We start from the raw sequence: 18493 nt of genomic DNA on the forward strand, positions 1-18493 counted from the left end.
TGCGCAAGAATACGAAGTGGTGTGTTTTTACGCTGCACACGCACCGCACCACACGCACAGAAAGGAGAGGAGGGAGGTAGAAATGGCAACGCAAGGAGAGAGAAAACATGTTGTGTAATGTGTAGAATAGAAGGGCTGTTAGGTTGCATTGCAGCGAGACGGTCACTGTTAAAATACAGAAACCGCTAGCCCTGTAACACATGTTTAATTTCGTTGCGTTTCGTTGTAACCTATCTACCACCTTTTCTTTCTTTCTTTTTTTAACGTCAGATACGTTAGAATATGACTCCTCTTGTTTCAGAGAGAAACTAAAACGTTTTGTTGTGTGGTTAAGAATTTTTGGATGGTTGTGATAGAGCTCCGTGTTCTTCTCCTCTCGACGTTGTGGATTATTATCATGTTGTTATTGTGTAACAAGATGTCTAACTAACTAACACACCCACTCGGTGGGGAAGTCGACGTCCATTTCTCTTCCCAATACTGGCTGGCTGGCAGTAAAATGGGGGAAGGGTTGGAAAGAACAGGGGAATGCAGCCTAATGAATGAAACCTCGTGAGTTACAGGAATCCGCATTTAATGTCACTGATATCCTCATCCAAGATAGAGCATCAAGGACATTAAATACATCACCCATCTCCTGTCTGACCCACTTGAAAGAGTTGTGAATATAATAAACATGACCAGAATTTTGTTTCTTTTTTATTTATTTTATTTTATTTTGTAACATTTACCTTATATGATCACAAGATGGTTCACAACAATCATAGGTTAATTACACACGCAGTTGAAATACCACACTTACAAACCATAAGGTTGTACATCTAATGTAACCTCTATATTCACTCTCTTTCTTGTCTTGTGAAGCAAGGCATCAATAATAGCCAGATAGTAACAATTAATATAAATTATTAACATTATCATTATCTCAGTCTCCATTCTTTCTTGGAACAGACTGTGAACTAAATTGGAAAATAAGCTGCTTACTAAAAGAGGGTGCCTCTGAGATAGTACTTTCTCACAGAGTGCATGCAGGCCCCAAGTTCATAATACTGCAAAGATACAACACAATATGCATTTCTTTATTCTTGACTACTTTCTTTATTCTACTATAGCAACACAAACCTTGTTCAGTCCATGTGTGTTAAACCATCAAAAATGTATTGTCTGTTTATTCATACTTTGTATAATGTGAATAACTTTGTATCTTAATATCAGATAAATAGTCAGAGAAATACACTCTGCTCAGTAATATAACTGAGGCGTAATAAATCCCTCTGGCGTCTCACATTTTGTTTTAAAATGCAAATTTTAAATACATTCATGTAGTTGACCGGAGTCCTCCAGGGCTCCATACTAGGCTCCCTAATGTTTTCCCTCTATACCAAATATCTTTGGCAAAAATAATCAATGCAAACTCACAAACGTGACTATATCTTCTATTATATACTACACAATACAGCTAGAGTTAAAGTGGTTAATGTATTATGCAGATATAAAAAGTGTCCATCATTTTGGGCATTTAGCATTTGCACTTATTATGGATGGTAGAGACACAACCTCCTGCATGATTTTACAATTTAAAATATTAAATTAAAAATATATATATTCCAAAGCCCCTCGGCGGTCCTGAAAGATGCCATGTTGAATAAATAGTTAAATAAATATTGGGCCCAAGGGTCAAATATAATGGCTCCCACTGCCCAGAATTCCTTGCGGCTCTTGTGTCACTGACTCTGTCCATGTATGTGTGTCCAGTGTATGAGTGGAGAGACCATGACATATTAGAAGTCCTGTGATTCAGTGACAAAGTCACCTCTTATCTCCCCCTCATGATGTTGGAAAGATGAAAAGGTTATATTACAATGGGTGTTTACATTTTCAGCATTTGACCACTGCAGAGTGACTTACGATGACTTCAACGTGTATTTACTATACATTTCTACATATTTGGCAGCGTCACAAACAAGCCATAACCACGTGCAAGGGGCAGAGGTCGACTGGCATGGGCTATGTGTTACTGAGGGGCTGAGGAGTATGCTGGCCAATAGCTTATTTTCTGTTATGTGAGATATTTATGATCAGATATCAGAATTCATATATATTTATGTATATTGATTGGTATTTGATAAACACTCAGTGTAAATGGTCCATTTGATATCATGAATTTTGCATGGATTAAAAATAGAAACCAAGTAATTTGACTGTTGTATTAGTTAAATTAACAATTTAATTTAAAATGCAATATTCCAGTGCACACCAGTTTACTAGGGTTGACACTGTTTTGATTGGCAAAAATAATCAATACAAGCTCACAAACGTGACTATATCTTCTATTATATACTACACAATACAGCTAGAGTTAAAGTGGTTAATGTATTATGCAGATATAAAAAGTGTCTATCATTTTGGGCATTTAGCATTTGCACTTATTATCACAACTGCTGAAATGCAGCCTATGGATGGTAGAGACACAACCTCCTGCATGATTTTACAATTTACATTTTTAAATAAAAAATATATATATTCCAAAGCCCCTCGGCGGTCCTGAAAGATGCCATGTTGAATAAATAGTTAAATAAATATTGGGCCCAAGGGTCAAATATAATGGCTCCCACTGCCCAGAATTCCTTGCAGCTCTTGTGTCACTGACTCTGTCCATGTATGTGTGTCCAGTGTATGAGTGGAGAGACCATGACATATTAGAAGTCCTGTGATTCAGTGACAAAGTCACCTCTTATCTCCCCCTCATGATGTTGGAAAGATGAAAAAGTTATATTACAATGGGTGTTTACATTTTCAGCATTTGACCACTGCAGAGTGACTTACGATGACTTCAACGTGTATTTACTATACATTTCTACATATTTGGCAGTGTCACAAACAAGCCATAACCACGTGCAAGGGGCAGAGGTCGACTGGCATGGGCTATGTGTTACTGAGGGGCTGAGGAGTATGCTGGCCAATAGCTTATTTTCTGTTATGTGAGATATTTATGATCAGATATCAGAATTCATATATATTTATGTATATTGATTGGTATTTGATAAACACTCAGTATAAATGGTCCATTTGATATTATTAATTTTGAATGGATTAAAAATAGAAACCAAGTCATTTGACTGTTGTATTAGTTAAATTAACAATTTAATTTAAAATGCAATATTCCAGTGCACACCAGTTTACTAGGGTTGACACTGTTTGATTAGATAACTTTTTTTTATGTTGTTGTACAGATTACATTAAAAACAATCTTGTTTTTAAAGTAATCTATTAATAAATTGTGTCAATGCTATAGTGTCCTGTTGTGCACTATACAGATTTTCTGGGGGGGTTATTGCGGTTTGCGATGCACAAGCTGGCACCCAAGGAGGGAACCACTGCCGTGCACTGGGTAGCTTCCGTTTTTTTTAAAGTTAATTGAGATTATTTTTAATCCAGTATAGACCTTCCTTGTCAGTGGAATTGCGTTGCTAGGGAACAGTTTGGGTCCAAGTTGATTTCCTGTCAGCTACTGATGTTCACAAATACTGCAACAGGAAATAAACTTGGACCCATTTAGAATGTGTGTGCTGTCAAGTGTAAAAAGGTCTAATGGAGTCCACACTTTGGCATTGATTGAATCTCTTGTACCACGTACAGGTTCATGTTTGAACCGGCAATGTTTTAGGTTTTTTGATTTTTTTGGACTGATACACTGGTACCTAAATAATATAATGGTTCTGTACTAGGCAGGTGGGCATTCTGCTTCAGCCTTTGATAGACTGTGACCACCATCCCCACCCGTCATTGCTGTATCCTTCAAAATGAACTACACAGTTGGATGTGCTCTCAGCTTTAAAAAAATCACACCCTGTGTGAAGTGGGCGGTGTCTTGCTAGCTAATCACAATACTGAATGGAGTCAACCAATCATGTACAAAAAAATTATACATTTATTGAAACACTCTTTATGATGGACGAAACCATAACTTAAAAAAAACAAAATTATGTTTTTTTTTAAAGTTATGGTTTCTTATATAGGTCTATGCACATGTGTCATGTGACACTGGCCAATCACAGTCCTGAATAGACTGTGATTGGCCAATCACGGTGCAGGGTTACAGCGCAGGATAATTGTACAAATATCCAAACCTCACTTATAGGGGCGGTTTCACCGCCCCAAAAAATTGTAGAATAGTCCCACTTACAATTGTATTGATACAATGATCTTCATCAAGCATCTGGTGCCTCAACTGTTCCTCCCCCATGCATCATGTCCAGAGAACGTATGTGCAATAAGACATTATCTACAAAATGTGCTCTCTTCTCGGCTTGACACTTTATCTGTAGAGGTAGTTTTTTATAAGGCTGGAAAAGGAGGAAACATCCTCACACCGAAAAATAATCTCCCAATAGTTAACCACTTGAACCCCAGCAGCATCCATATTCTGCGGGGGAACATTAATAGCACATCTAAGCTCACAACGCGATGTGTTGTGAGCTTGTAGATCTGCTATTTTTGGCAAAGACATTTGCCGTAGATGGAAAAAAGCAGTCCAAGTACAAAGCCAGTCTAGAAGGGTTAAGTGGTTAATACAAGAAAAGGAAATGTGTACAACCTCTGTTCCCTGAATCTGCCACTATGTCCCACGTTCATCCACAGAAATGGGAGGATGGCCTTTAGGTTTTATGCTCCATGGTCCTGGAATCAGCTCCAGTATGACATTAAACTGGAGCACTTAATCCCTTTGGATGGTTTTTAAAAGTTTACTAGAGACTACAAAACGAGGTCTGCTGCTGTTTTACTCGAGTTCGTACTCATGTATTTAATGTTCTGCTTTGTGTTTTTATTGCATTTTATGTTGTGATTGCTGCTTGATTGCTTTCTTGGCCAGGGCTCCTTGCAAAAGAGCTCTATCTCAATGGGACTTGACCTGGATGACCACATGAACCCTATAGCTTACCAATTCTGGGGGCAAACATTTAGAGAAAATAGCAGATCTACAAGCTCACAACATGTCCCAAATGAAGCCGAAAAAGGAGCAGACATAATTTAGAGAATAAAATATGTTTATTCAGGACATTTTGGTCATATGGATCTTCAGCAGTTGTTTGTTTGTCTGTTTCTCAGTTATTTCTGTATCCAGCACCTGAACCCATTTGGGATGGCTGTGCACACCATGGTGCACCTGTTTTCATGGTGTTTAAGTCGGACAGATTTGACTACGATGGGCTTAGATATGGCTAACGTTATTAGTGACGTATGTTTTCCATTTATTAAAGTTGAAAATTAAAAAACAAATGGATGAATAAATAAATTAAATGGCACCCTCTGGCTTAGGCACACATAGGTCAGGGTACACTGACCCACATAAATCTATATCCAGCAGGTTCTAGTTTGGAGAGGGAATATGGGTCCTGGAGTCCGCCTGGTTTCAAATCTTTATACAGTAGGCCAGTGGTTCTCATTCTTTTCTGGATCCGGGCCCACTTGAAAATCCCAAAGCGTGTGGTTAGATGGATGGACCATGAGCATTTTCAGAGCATGTTTATTTTAATGATCAATCAATCAATCGATCGTGTTCCAGCTTGGATCAATGGAACTAACATAGTATACTTTAAGTTATTCTTTTCCGTATCACAATGAAAACTCACTTTTCAAGGATTTAAAGAAGAAATATCATGACCTTTTCTTTTACATATTAATGTTATATTATCATAAAAAAATAATCTTAAGTGTTTGCCAATTATTTGGGAGTCCAATCGCAATACCCTCGTGGCTCACCAGTGGTCCCCGCCCGGCCCACAGGTTGAGAATCACCGTTGTGGGTGAAAACCATTCTGAACCCACAGTTGAATGTGTGTTGGCTGACTTGGCCACAAGGAGGCAACCTCAGTCTGCAACTCCACTGAGCACAGAGCAGAGGGCCACCAAAAGGTCAAAGGTGAGAAGGCAGTCCAGAGGTAAGAGCCTGAGGTGAGAAGAATGCTATATTATGTTATGTTTATTTATTTGACATGGACATCACAAGAGACTCATATGAAGTCTATTTCATAAGAGATAGGAAAATTAGTACACATACCCCAAACTTCACCTGCTGGCATTGAACTCTTCCTTTGCACATTGGTACTGTTCCATTCAGCAGCACTCAACGTATTGATGAACACTGACAATGTCTTCTGTGCCTTTGATCCTCTTTGAGTGCTCTTTGCCACGTTGCTTCTTAAGAATGTTTCAACCAAGAGCCCTCTAATAGACTCTCTGCAACTGTTGAAGGTGGCATAAACATTTCCTGGTCCGGGTCAGATTCCCATAACTTCTTTTCATTGGCTCAACGGCAGATTTGAACCGGAAACACATTGTGAAGGTGTTGTGTGTTTACATTTCAAATCTGCTGCTGTGCCAATCAAATGAAGCTATGGAAAATTGACCCGGAACTGGAAATGAGTTTCGCATTCTCACATTTTGAGAAATTATGTTTGTATCATGTTATTGTCCGATCCAAATCCAGGCCACCATCTTTATGCACCTGATCTATTCCTTGTCATAAGTCCATTCTTCCTTTTTGTACTTTTTATCTCTATTTAACTATATCTTTCCATACTTTGAAGGCCATTAATCTCTCGCGCACACACACACACACACACACACACACAGTGCAAACTGTTCAAACTGTTATTCTTGACTATTCCTTTTTTTTCTTTGTTGTATGTTTAATATAATTTTCTTCGTGTTCAATTATTATTTGTATTAATTATTAATGTTGCTACAATGTCTGAGAAACCAGAGCAAAATTCCTTTTCACTTTTATACCTCTACGAAACATAGTAATAAAGAAACCTTTAGCGCAGGAGACTAAGCGCATAGATGTAACTCAGGTCTCCATTTGAAGTCGACATAGGGGTTCAACACACTAACCAGTCATCTACAACCAGCTGGGATGTGGAGCTCAGTGCTACCATGTGATTCACATCCCCGATGGGAATCACATACATCTGGTTCCTTAATATCTCATCACTGAAAATGGTTTAATGCGCTTTAAGACTGATACATTAAAGTGCAGTTTTGTTATTCTCATTGCAGCACTGTTTATGTTGGTAGATTAGTTATTTAGCTATTAGTAGTTATTTGGTTACTACTGTAAATGTTTCTTCTAAAACAACAAACTTAAGTGTGACTTGCTTTCTCATGATGTGTCATCATTCAGACTCAATCAACCGCCTCCACAGGTCCATAAAAAGGAGACATTGCACTTGTCATTGGTCTGCGGTTCTGAGTGATGGCTTGCCAAGCAATTAAATGACTCTCTTTAGCCACGCTGGCCCCGCCTTCCTGGCAAATGCTGACTTTTCATTTCCTGACACAGCAGTTGTATTTAACACAGCCACACGTGCCCCTGCCGACCTCTCACACACAACACACACACACACACACACACACACACACACACACACACACACACACACACACACACACACACACACACATTTTTGGCTTTGTGAGGCTTGCAAAGTGACTGAACATGAACGCATTGTAATGGAACACTAATGCAGCCCTCACACCTCACTGTTCATACAACAACACACATGCATTCACATACGTTTAAGCTGGTACCTGACTTTTCCATGGAAACCAAACAAAGCACAAGCGGAGGAACACAAATAAAGCAATCACAGTGGATGTAACAAGGAGGCGGATACTTCCCCCCTAATTAGTTAATAGAGAATCAAAATCAGTTTAACCACTTTAACTCTAAATACATATTCTCACAACGTATTGTGGTAGATCGGCTATTTTTTGTTTAGTTTTTTTAAACTTATTGTGGTAGATCGGCTATTTTTTGTTTCGTTTTTTTAATATTTTTAAAACATTTTTAACAACACAAATCTTGTACGGGGGTCCCTGGCACAAAATATTTTCAGATGGGGATCCGCGGCCAAATACATATTAATTTGGAGGTCCTTGACATGGAAAGGTTTGAGAACCACTCTGCATCACATTAGGCTGTGGGAAAAAAGCTTTGCACACCGTGACTTATTTCAGAGATAAATGAGGACACACATAAACAGAATACACAAACAACCCATGTGACATCAACGTTCTCTTTTATTTCAAAATATTTGCCCAACAGGATGAAACTCAGAGAAGCCCAGAGGGTCCAAAGCCAATCGAGTCTTCTTGAACAGAAGCACCACTCATTATTGCTACTGTATGTCACTCTGCAGGGGGGCCGGGGTGTGTGTGCGTGTGTGGGAAGGGGTTGGGGGGGTGGGGGTGAGTCAGGGGTCAGTGTGAAGAAAACTGAACAAAGTAAATCAGAGAAAAAAAGAAAACAGGGATCCATGAAACACTCGCTCACACATGTACACACACACGCACACATGCACACACAACAACAGTATGCAGAACGAAGGGGGTTAAAGACCTAAGGTCCAAGGTAAGGTCCAAAAACGACTTGAATCAAAATTTTGCAGATGTTCTCCACGGTTGCCCTCTGACGGAACATAAACACGGTTTGAGCCCGTTTACCAGAGCTGTGTTTGTTGGCTACAGGTCATATGCTCAAATCCCAACCTTCACCATCAGGGGCAAATTTATAAATCATGGTGATTTTAGATTTCAGCGTCTCTTCGGTCCAGTGCCCGGGTGCCAAACAAGGACCATCTTGCGAAAGTAGAACGGCTAAGAATGTGGGCAGAACCAGTTTTCGAGGACATAAACGTCTCATTTAACAGCCCACCTCTGGGCAAGATGATGAACATTTGCGGCCATTTTGATGAGGGAAAAAATGAATCAATTAATCCTGCACTTTTGGATTGTGAGAAGCATGTAGCTAAGGTTTACAGAACAGAGGAAAGTTGAGCATAATAAACACGGGGAGAAGAGTAGGGGCTCGCTGGTTATCCATCTCTACTATCACAAGTCTAAAAAAAATGTCAGCATGTTTACAAAAACCTCAGTAAAAAAAGACGCTTTGCTGCCGTGGAGTGGAGGAGGGGAGGGAGTCTTCTTGAGACGTGCCCCCCCCCACCCTCTTTGTTTTTTACTCCTTCTCCTCCTCCTCAGAAGCCTCCTCCGTCACCTCAGTTACCTGGAAGGAAGAACCGGGTAAAATAAACAACATTAGGCACAGCATGCGTCTCAATGAACAACTCAAATCAATCTGTGTTTGCTGGTCGTTGCATCTGTGAGGAGCAGTGTTGACAATATTTACATGGAGGACATTTTCGTCTAAGAACACAATGGCTGCTGTGTGTGAATATGGTCAATGGAGTTAATGAAAGTCTACTTTGTGCTTTAGGTCATAGATAAGAGAAAGAGTAAGAGAGAACTGTTCATCTCTAGTAGTTGATGATGTGAGCTCAACAAGTGAATCATAATAGAAGGTGGCAAGTGGCTGTTACGGCGACAGTTCCACATTAAGTAAATTCCTCCTTTCATCTTCCGCTGATCAGCCATTGGGGGAGGCGGACGTCTCTCAACCATTTGCGCCAACCACCATAAGCGGCAGCGACCAAACGTCCTGCTGGGGAGATTCAATTACACCCGGGGTCCACTCCACATGGAAATAACCATTCCAAACCCATTCATTCTCTGTATTTTCTCCTCGTTTCTCTCACATAAAAACAAACATTCACAGCACTGCAAAGCACACGGGTCAAATGTTCACTCAGTTGCTGTAAACATGCTATCAGTAACGTGTTAGCAAGGAAAAGGCACGGCACAGCTGGGGGTGAAACACACACACAAACACTACCGTACCCTTGACTCTGACTGTCTCGCTCTGCCCCCTCACTGACATCATAGAGGGAGAAATGCTTCTGATGGAGGACACACTGACACTTGGACGAGACACATAGATCTGTGTGTATGTGTGTGTGTGTGTGTGTGTGTGTGTGTGTGTGTGTGTGTGTGTGTGTGTGTGTGTAAATTCACATATGAGACGATGACAGTGCGTGTATTGGTGAATGTAAACAGATGTAATTGAGTAACAGTGAGGAGTATGGATGTGGTTTATGTGGATTACACAAAGGTTCACAAAACGGAAGTGGGGAAGAGGTCATTAGTTAATTGCCTTCCATGAAAATGTATATTTTCACGTTTTAATTGTATATAAACATTGATGTTCTACATTATAGAACAGTTTGGTCCGTTCGAGTCATGTGATTAGAAAAGAGGCATTCCATGAGTGCAGATATCCAGTACAACAGCACTGTCAATACGCAAGCTATAGCTAACAATTACGGTAGCTGTCAGACTACCTAGTCAGGCGGTATTCCGCGTTTAGGCTATATATTGCTAGCTTTCTGTCAATTGAGCTGAAGAAACGTCCAGATATGACACAATTATTCGCAAAATCATAAACCGTATTCTCAGTTTATGGGTGATTACCCTAGACCTACGACCGAATTACATCCATACAGATATACAGTATAACACAGTGGTTCTCAAAGTGGAGTCCCACAATGTGTTGTGAGCTTGTAGGTCTGCTATTTTCAAACAAATCTTGAACAAATGTGAACATTTTTGAAAATCTTGCATGGGGGTCCCTGGCACTAAATAGTTCCAGATGGGGGTTCCGAGTAGCCTGGTAAACCCTCCCTCCGGAAATCTAATTTGTAATTTATTTCATGGAAATTAGATTTTCCGGAGGGAGGGGTTTTACCAGGCTAGGTTCCGAGGCCAAACAGATATTAATTTGTGAGTCCTTGATGTGAAAAAGTTTGAGAACCACTGGAGTAACAGCACTCAATCTGGTGTGATATTGCTTCATTCTCTTACCTCCCCAGTCTTGGGTTCTCCATTCTGAGCGGGACCATCGTCCTTCTTCCCCTTCATTCCTCCTTTCTTTGCCTTCATCCCCTTATCGTCCACCGGCTTCTGTCCGGAAGCAACCAATTAGCAAACAGAACAGGGCAGTGCAAAATGCAAACAGCATGCAAATGCTTAAAGTCTTTGCCTGTTTTAGGAATATAACCAAACATGAAAAAATAAAATCTGCTTTCCATGCACATCCCCATCTAAATTTTTGACTGTGAGTGTCCACAAAGTATGTCTCACAACACACACACACACACACACACACACACACACACACACACACACACACACACACACACACACACAGTGCAACCGACAATGTTGTGCACATCGAGTTGGCGCTGGTGCAGGACAGGATAAGCAAAATCATGTCCTCAGATGAGGAAGGCAAAACTGTTTGACCGAAACGTTGTTGTACCGAGTGATGCACCGATGCTTTTTGCTACATAAAAATGTTTTTCTGAGCTAAGCTGTTGTGCGGATTTGTCCTTTTTTTTCACTCACTCACAAACACCCACCCACCCACCCACCCACACACCCACACACACACACACACACACACACACACACACACACACACACACACACACACATCCTTTTGATTTATGTGTGTATATGAATTCTATTACATTTATACCTATTTCAATAAAAATGTCAATCAATCAATCAATGGTTATCTCTAGGTGTACGTAATAGAAGTAGTTTGATATATCGAATTGACTGATATATCGGGCTGATAATTGCATTTTCTACCATATACTGTATAATTAGTTTTTGTTTTTTTCAAAATAGATAATGATGCACATTGTATGATGTTAATTACCCATTGTAATTCAAAAACAATTCACAGAGAAATATAGACATATCATATGATTGTTATATTATAATACTCCCACAAATCGCATATTCACAATGGGTTTTAGAATAGGAAATCTGGTCTAAGATTGCATCTAGGCTAGTCGACTCAAACCCTAACCCTTAACTTTTAATGCTAAACACTGTGAAAGTGCACAGATGAAAATAAAGCTCACCAAACATCCTTCCTAGTGGCTATGCATTGTGTGTGTGTGTATTATGAGCACATGTGGACGATTGTGAAGTAATTTTGTTGAATGCAAAGTTGTGAAATGCAACTTTGAACTGTGCATTATTGGCCAATTAAAATGCAAACATTTCAGTGAAATAGTCAGTAAGACTGCTGTAACTGCTTGAAATGTAAAATAGGGAGATATGGATTAGAGAAAGAGAAAAACTGCCTTTCAGTTCTCCAAAATATCTTAATCGCTATCAGCCTGAAATGTTTATTTCATACTCTAGTAGCTCTCATAGCTCTCAGTCATGCACATAGCTACTGTAGTGGTGAAGGAGGCTCACTGTTTGGCTTATTGGTGAATAAATAATATGGGTGTGGAACGGGTGTGTGTGCGAGTGTGCGTGCATGCGTTTTACCTTGACAACTGCCTTCTTGGGTTTGATCTCAGACTTCTCAGACTTCTCAGTCTTGGGTGGAGCAGGTTTCTGCAGGTTAGACAGAGCTCTGTTAGCACTGAGCTAGCATGAAGAATGCAGTCCTACCAGTCCAGGACATTAGGGAAATCACTTTGACCTAATGTGCTGTCCTTAACTGTTCCCTGTACATCATGACCTCCACACCTAGTGATGAGGAAGTCTCTGCAGTCGCTTCTCGGTCAGGATGGATGCATTTTGTGGAAACTCAATGGCTTACTGTCTCTTTTAATGTAGATCGCGTATTTTCGATGTCCTACATTTGAATCGAGGTTAAATGACATGATTTGTCTTATGAGCTTCTCTTTCAAGTCTCTCAACACTGTACTGACCTACTGACCGAGCCAAAAAAAACGTGTTAAAAACTGTCAACAGGATTGTCCGGTTGGCATTCACCCACCGCCACAGTCAGAGACCTAGGTTCAAATCCCGGCAGTGGTGCCACCAGCATGGCTCGCACTCCAACTAACACAATTGGCACTGTTCTTGGTAGTGGGCGAGGGATCATCTCCTTGTCGCTGCACTAAGAGATAAGATAAACCTATATTGCTCCCTTGAAGGAAATTCAGGGACCCTGTCCCCTTGGACACTAGTGACCCATGCCGGTTGACTTGGGGGGCTGTTTCCCAGCGGGTAGGGGATCTGCTCTCCCAGTGAACTCGATGTGGGTTTTCTACACTCACCCCCCCAGGCCAACATTGGTTGCCCAGCCCCCAAAAAAGTCAACAGGGCAGAGAAAACTTAACCACTTAAACCCTATATGGTTGACCGGAGTCCCTCAGGGCTCTATTCTAGTGTATTTTCTGTTTTCTGTTATTGTGGGGAAAGCTTTCGCTGAAAATAGCAGATCGACAAACGACAATGCGCCGCAGCAATAAGAGTGCTGGGGTTTAAGTGGCTACATTTTGTGACATATTAGCTTGGATGTGAGGGTCTGATGCAAAGGTTTTTTAATTATGGAATTTAACACTGAACCACTGCACAACTATGTGCTGTTGACATTTCCGCTGAAGCTACTAGCTGATTTAGCTGTGACAAATGTAACTCATATGACGTTCTCTCAGAATATCTCTGCTTCACTTTGTAAAATCTGCTGGGTTCTATGCACAAAATAGGCTATGTTTAAAGATAGATTTAGATAATACTCTCCCTTTTTAACTTTTATAGTTCAATTATGCACATCATGTTAATTCTATCCACACTAGAACACCAGAGGTTGGCTAACCACTAGATCACTACAGATAATCATAGTCAAAACGGAAATAATTGAACAATAATACTTACATGAACAACAGTAACAATTTCAAGACACATGCAAAAGTACATAAATATAGTAGTACATACATAGAAATTATTCCATAATTACATGCAAATTATTTTTGTAACAAAACATGGTTACAAGAACATGCTGTTCAAATAAAGCATCTTTAAGGGGCAACAGTGTCCAACAAGACGTTTTTTCCTGAGTGCAGCGTATGTTTTGAATTGTTTACAATGGGAGTGCCACATTTTGGAGTTTGCTGAGAGCTGAAATATTTTCGTTTAGTTTTTAGGCAAGCGCCTTGGCGTTTTCAGCCAGGAAAAAACGCCCCGGTGGACACGGCCCCTAATACACACCCAGCATGCACAAGACAACAGAGATAAAAAACAGATAGCCCTTTTAGAGAAGGCCGGACAGAGGATGGAACCAGGACAACAGAGATAAGACATGCATACGGATCCAGACCAAGTCTTCAGGGAATACTTTTATGGGAGGTGTAAAATGCTCACAACTCCCATCAAATGGAGGAATTGATTTGTATTTTTGTTCCATTATGTTATGGTAATATGGCATTTTAAACACAGCATCCAAAAAGACTGGGTGTGGAACGGGTTGAGGGGAGGTAGGTAAATGAAAGGAAAGGGAGAGAGGTGAAGACAGAGAGGAGCACAAAAACTTACCACTGACAATCTCTCTGACCTTCTGGTGGGCTACGGGAACAAGGGATGAGCAGAGATGTGAGAGGGACAGAGAGAGAGATAGAGCGAGAGACAGGGAGAGAGATATCAGTTGTACCTTCAGGGGCTTGTGATATGTGTTTGCTTAGTGATAGGTGTCAGGGTCCCAGGTAATTAGCCTGTCCGTGTTTGTGTTCATGTGTTTGTGTTCATGTTAATATCTCATTCATACGCACACAAACACACGCTCAGAGTGCAAAACACAGCACACCACACCACACACATCTGCACAACAAGCACAGTCAAAAAAATTACCTCTTGCTTTGTGACCTTAGAGGCCTCCTTGCCCTCGGCACCCTCTGCAGACTGTGGAGAGAGCAAACCAAACCATTGGAGAACATCAATTTAAACTCTCAACTGAACTGGGTCTTTACATACCTTATTGAAAATAATGGAATCCAGTGGCTTCAAACAGACTACGGTGTGCTTTGGAAATTGGTGGCAGCAATGTCAAGTATACTGTTAAGGCCTTTGCAGACAGGGTGCGATTGGTCAATGAGTTTTTACCGCATGCAAAAAGACACACAAATCGAACTGGGTTCGATTGAGGAAAAAAAACGCACCGCCGCACGGCAAATTCGGAGCCGGTGTGCATGAGGTCATAGAGAACCATGTGTTCTTTAAAATATATATATTTTGGTGCCATGGTACGAAAAATCGCACCATGTCTGCAAAGGCCTTTGGTCATAGTCAATGGGCTAAGCATCTCAGACTACCGATACGGTTGTTTAACTTTTAAGGGCAGTGAAGGCCTTGTCCTTTGGTTTGACATCCAATGTGGCGCGGCATGGCTTTATACTGCAACCGCATGTTTGTGTGCACGTGTGCATATTTATCCCACCATATCCTGTTTTCTGTCTCCTTGTTGACTGTCTAGTTTCATGGTAAACATTCGGGTCCTGTTGTAAAGCTATAGTAGGGAGTTACGGAGCATCAAGCAGAGAGCTGCAGTGTGGTTGCACCTACTGTACATGTGACGGATAGTGTCACATGTAGCTATAGTGTCACATGTAGCTACTGTAGAATAGGGAGTGGGGAACAGTCCAAAAGAAGTGGAAAGAACGTTCTTTTTCCTCTTTGCTCAGTGTAAATCCAATTTGAGTCGTGCCGGTAGTTGACCGGATAGTGCGTCAACCACGTAATTGTAATTGGACCACGTAACAGTCCCTCTGTTTGATTCTGTCCTGAGACCTGTGTTAGCATGTCATTCTTACTCTCCATCTCCAGCTACCCGTCTCTCTACCCTCTCTTTCTAAATAAAGAAACAAAACTGCAGAGAATCTCCTAAATGTCTGTCTGCATCCACTTTTCTCCTCAATGGGTTGGCCAATCTATCTGAAATTGTACATAGCCATTGAGCATTGGCACAGGCAGGGACTGACTGAGCTGATTTTTCCATGTCCCCAATTTAAAGTTATTTATTAGAGTTAAGGCATTGCACATGCATACCCAGAAGTCTGCACATGGTGGAGTGCAGTCATCATAAAAAATATTTTCAATTCCTCATCTACTCCAAGGTTGGGTCAGATTACTTTGAAATGTAGTCAGCTACTGAATACAAATTACAAATACAAATTCAATCTTTGTAATTAGTAACATTATCATTTGGATTACTTTTTTAGAGAAAGGGGGCCCAGGCTGTCCTGCTGAGCTCTCAGGGGTGGGGGTTGAAAACTGTCGTATTTTAAAGATTCCCTGACAAACTATACTCTAGTTACACATTTTTCTGAATGTAGTCTGGGCTGAATTATAGTTACTTATTTTTCATAATCTGATTCTGATTACATGTGGTCTGTTATTACCCAACACTGTCCAGGCACGTTTGTGAAAGGGAATAATTTAGACAACATGGTCAAGGAGGATAAAGAATGTGGGAAGATTGTCTCCCGGCAAGTAGTATTAATGGGCTGTACTTCTGATCTACACTACATTCATTTCATTACATTTCAATTTCATCCTAGCTTTATCTTGCTTATCACTTTTGAGTTTTGATAGTATCATTTCTCATCCTATGCACCTCAGAGATGATCATATTTGGTGTTTAACTTTAAACAATATAAATAGCACACACCAAACAGACAATGGTGCTAATTAGCACTAAAAGTGGTTCTTTGGCTCATAAACATGAGCCAACTTTTTTGGTTCTATACCATCACAGGTGCCTATAATAAACTGAAGAACCAGTGGAGAACCACTAGAGCAGCCATTCCCAACCTGTAGGCCGGGGCCCACTGGTGGGCTGCGAAGGTATTGCAAGTGGGCCCCCAAATAATTGGCAAAACACTAAGATTTGAATGATAGTATAACATTAATATATTTTTTTTAAATATGTAAAAACAAATTAGATTTTAGAAACAAATTCAGAGATTTTCAACTGGGCCCTGATTCATAAAAGGTGGCAGTGGTGCTCACCTCAAATAACCACTAAAAGCTCTGAAGACTACACATTTTGTGAAAATGGAATACATTGCAATATGAAAATTTAGGCTAAGCACGTATGTTATGTAGCCTATATTATGCATTTGATATTAAACAATTTAAAGACGTGTTATAACATGTAGGCCTATATTATGCTTATTAAGTATTAAAATGTCGTTTTTAAAGCTCTCTGGACGTTCCCAATACGCCCAGCTTGCATTATACACATATCAAGGTGTAAATATTGACTGCTGTCTGTTTAGATGCATACACCTATTTTCAGCCTAATAATAAACCATTGACAGATTAAAAAATGATTAAACAACCATACATGTTGCAATCAGACGTGATACGTTTCAAACAGAAACGTGGCTCAGACACTTCTTCTCGCTCCAGGGCTACAGCAGGCATAATAAACCATGCAAAAATGATGAAAATGTGTTGGGGTTTTTTGCGATCGCATCATTTGCATAGCAACGACCTCCGCCCCTAATGCCCCCCCCCTCCCCATTCTCTGTCCTCAAAGGCGAATCTGCGCGCACACACAGTGTGGCGGTCGGACAATGGCAGTTTTTTCCAACGACAGAAGAGCTAGTTTCCATGTAATGCACTGATAACAATGCTGTTTGGACAGTGTTACCGCGGCCCCTCTTCTTTCACAGCGGCATATTGTCTAGTGTGATCCTCGCTTTTCTTTTTCTCTGTGGATGTGGGTTTGTTCTATGATCGGCTCAGCCGCCCGCTGGTGGCGATGTGTGTGTGTGTGTGTGTGTGTGTGTGTGTGTGTGTGTGTGTGGCGGTGTGTTTCTGCCATTGATGATGATGATCACCCACATAGACTGAAAGGAAGGCGAAGGGAGGTGGTTTGCGTTTTCGGTGTTAAATTACACCTCCCTCAAATCGACCCAAAAAAAATCACACGCCAAACATGCATGAAGTGCATGTTTGACACGCATCCATCCATCCAGGCATCCACCCAGACTTGGCACAGTGCGCACCGTGCCAGAGGCAGAGCCGTGCCGTGCTGGACAGGGAAGTGGTGGAACATTAAAAAAAAAAAAAAAAAACGACCACCAGAACGGCCATTGAGAAGAACATGGCACTTGCACATTAAAAAGATGAAATAACACGATTCATTTGGTCTAATGGACCCATGTTGGACACGTTTGGGGCTACGACGTGTTAAGTCTCCCGTTAAAAAAAAATCCCCGCACCTGATAGACCAGCAAACGACGATTAACTAAAACTTTGGCATCAGCTTCACCTGCTCCTCGACGTCGTTCGTTCGTCACCAAAAACCGCGCACCGCTAATTTCCCTCTAATGCAGAGAAGAAACTCACATTAAGTGAGCCACATATGACGGATAAAAGTACCACACAAAATGTATACAACACTCACCTTTCTCTTAGGCATTTTTTCTGTTTTTGCGTTACGGACTAACTTCCCCCCCGGGGCAGAACAAGAAGGTCAAACGTGAAGGTAACAAGAGGTGAGTTTGAACTATACCTCAGAATACAAGGATCAATATCTAAAGCACCTTCGATAATGAGATGTTAATGAGATGCACTCCCAAAACTCCGAGCCTCGCTCGGCCATTGGCCAGAACGCTCCGAATCTTCTACCCCGTAGTCGTCGCCGATTGGCCAGGCTTCCCCCCTTGTATGTAAATGACACGGCGGCGCTCATTGGTCGAGGGCTAGTTCCGTGGCGACTCTCTGATTGGCCCCGCGCTCTTTGTAAATCAACCGCCAGTCCATTGGCTTGTGGAAA

General features: G+C 41.0%; 1 protein-coding gene across 2 annotated transcripts; it reads right to left on the reverse strand.

Moving 5' to 3' along the window:
• Positions 1-8067: 8067 nt before the first annotated feature.
• Positions 8068-18278, reverse strand: hmgn3 (high mobility group nucleosomal binding domain 3). Of its 2 annotated transcripts, none has more exons than XM_080453612.1 (6): positions 18122-18278; positions 14560-14610; positions 14248-14277; positions 12250-12318; positions 10762-10857; positions 8068-9070 (listed from the first exon to the last, which is right to left on the reverse strand). In XM_080453612.1, the coding sequence occupies exons 1-6, from the start codon at positions 18134-18136 to the stop codon at positions 9023-9025; spliced, it is 309 nt and encodes a 102-aa protein (XP_080309738.1). In that variant the 5' UTR covers positions 18137-18278; the 3' UTR covers positions 8068-9022. The 2 variants fall into 2 exon arrangements, with proteins under 2 accessions (XP_080309738.1, XP_080309737.1); XM_080453611.1 differs by having other exon boundaries at positions 10762-10860.
• Positions 18279-18493: the final 215 nt, after the last annotated feature.

Source organism: Gymnoscopelus braueri, assembly GCF_963280865.1.
Source record: "Gymnoscopelus braueri genome assembly, chromosome: 16".
Taxonomy (NCBI): domain Eukaryota; kingdom Metazoa; phylum Chordata; class Actinopteri; order Myctophiformes; family Myctophidae; genus Gymnoscopelus; species Gymnoscopelus braueri.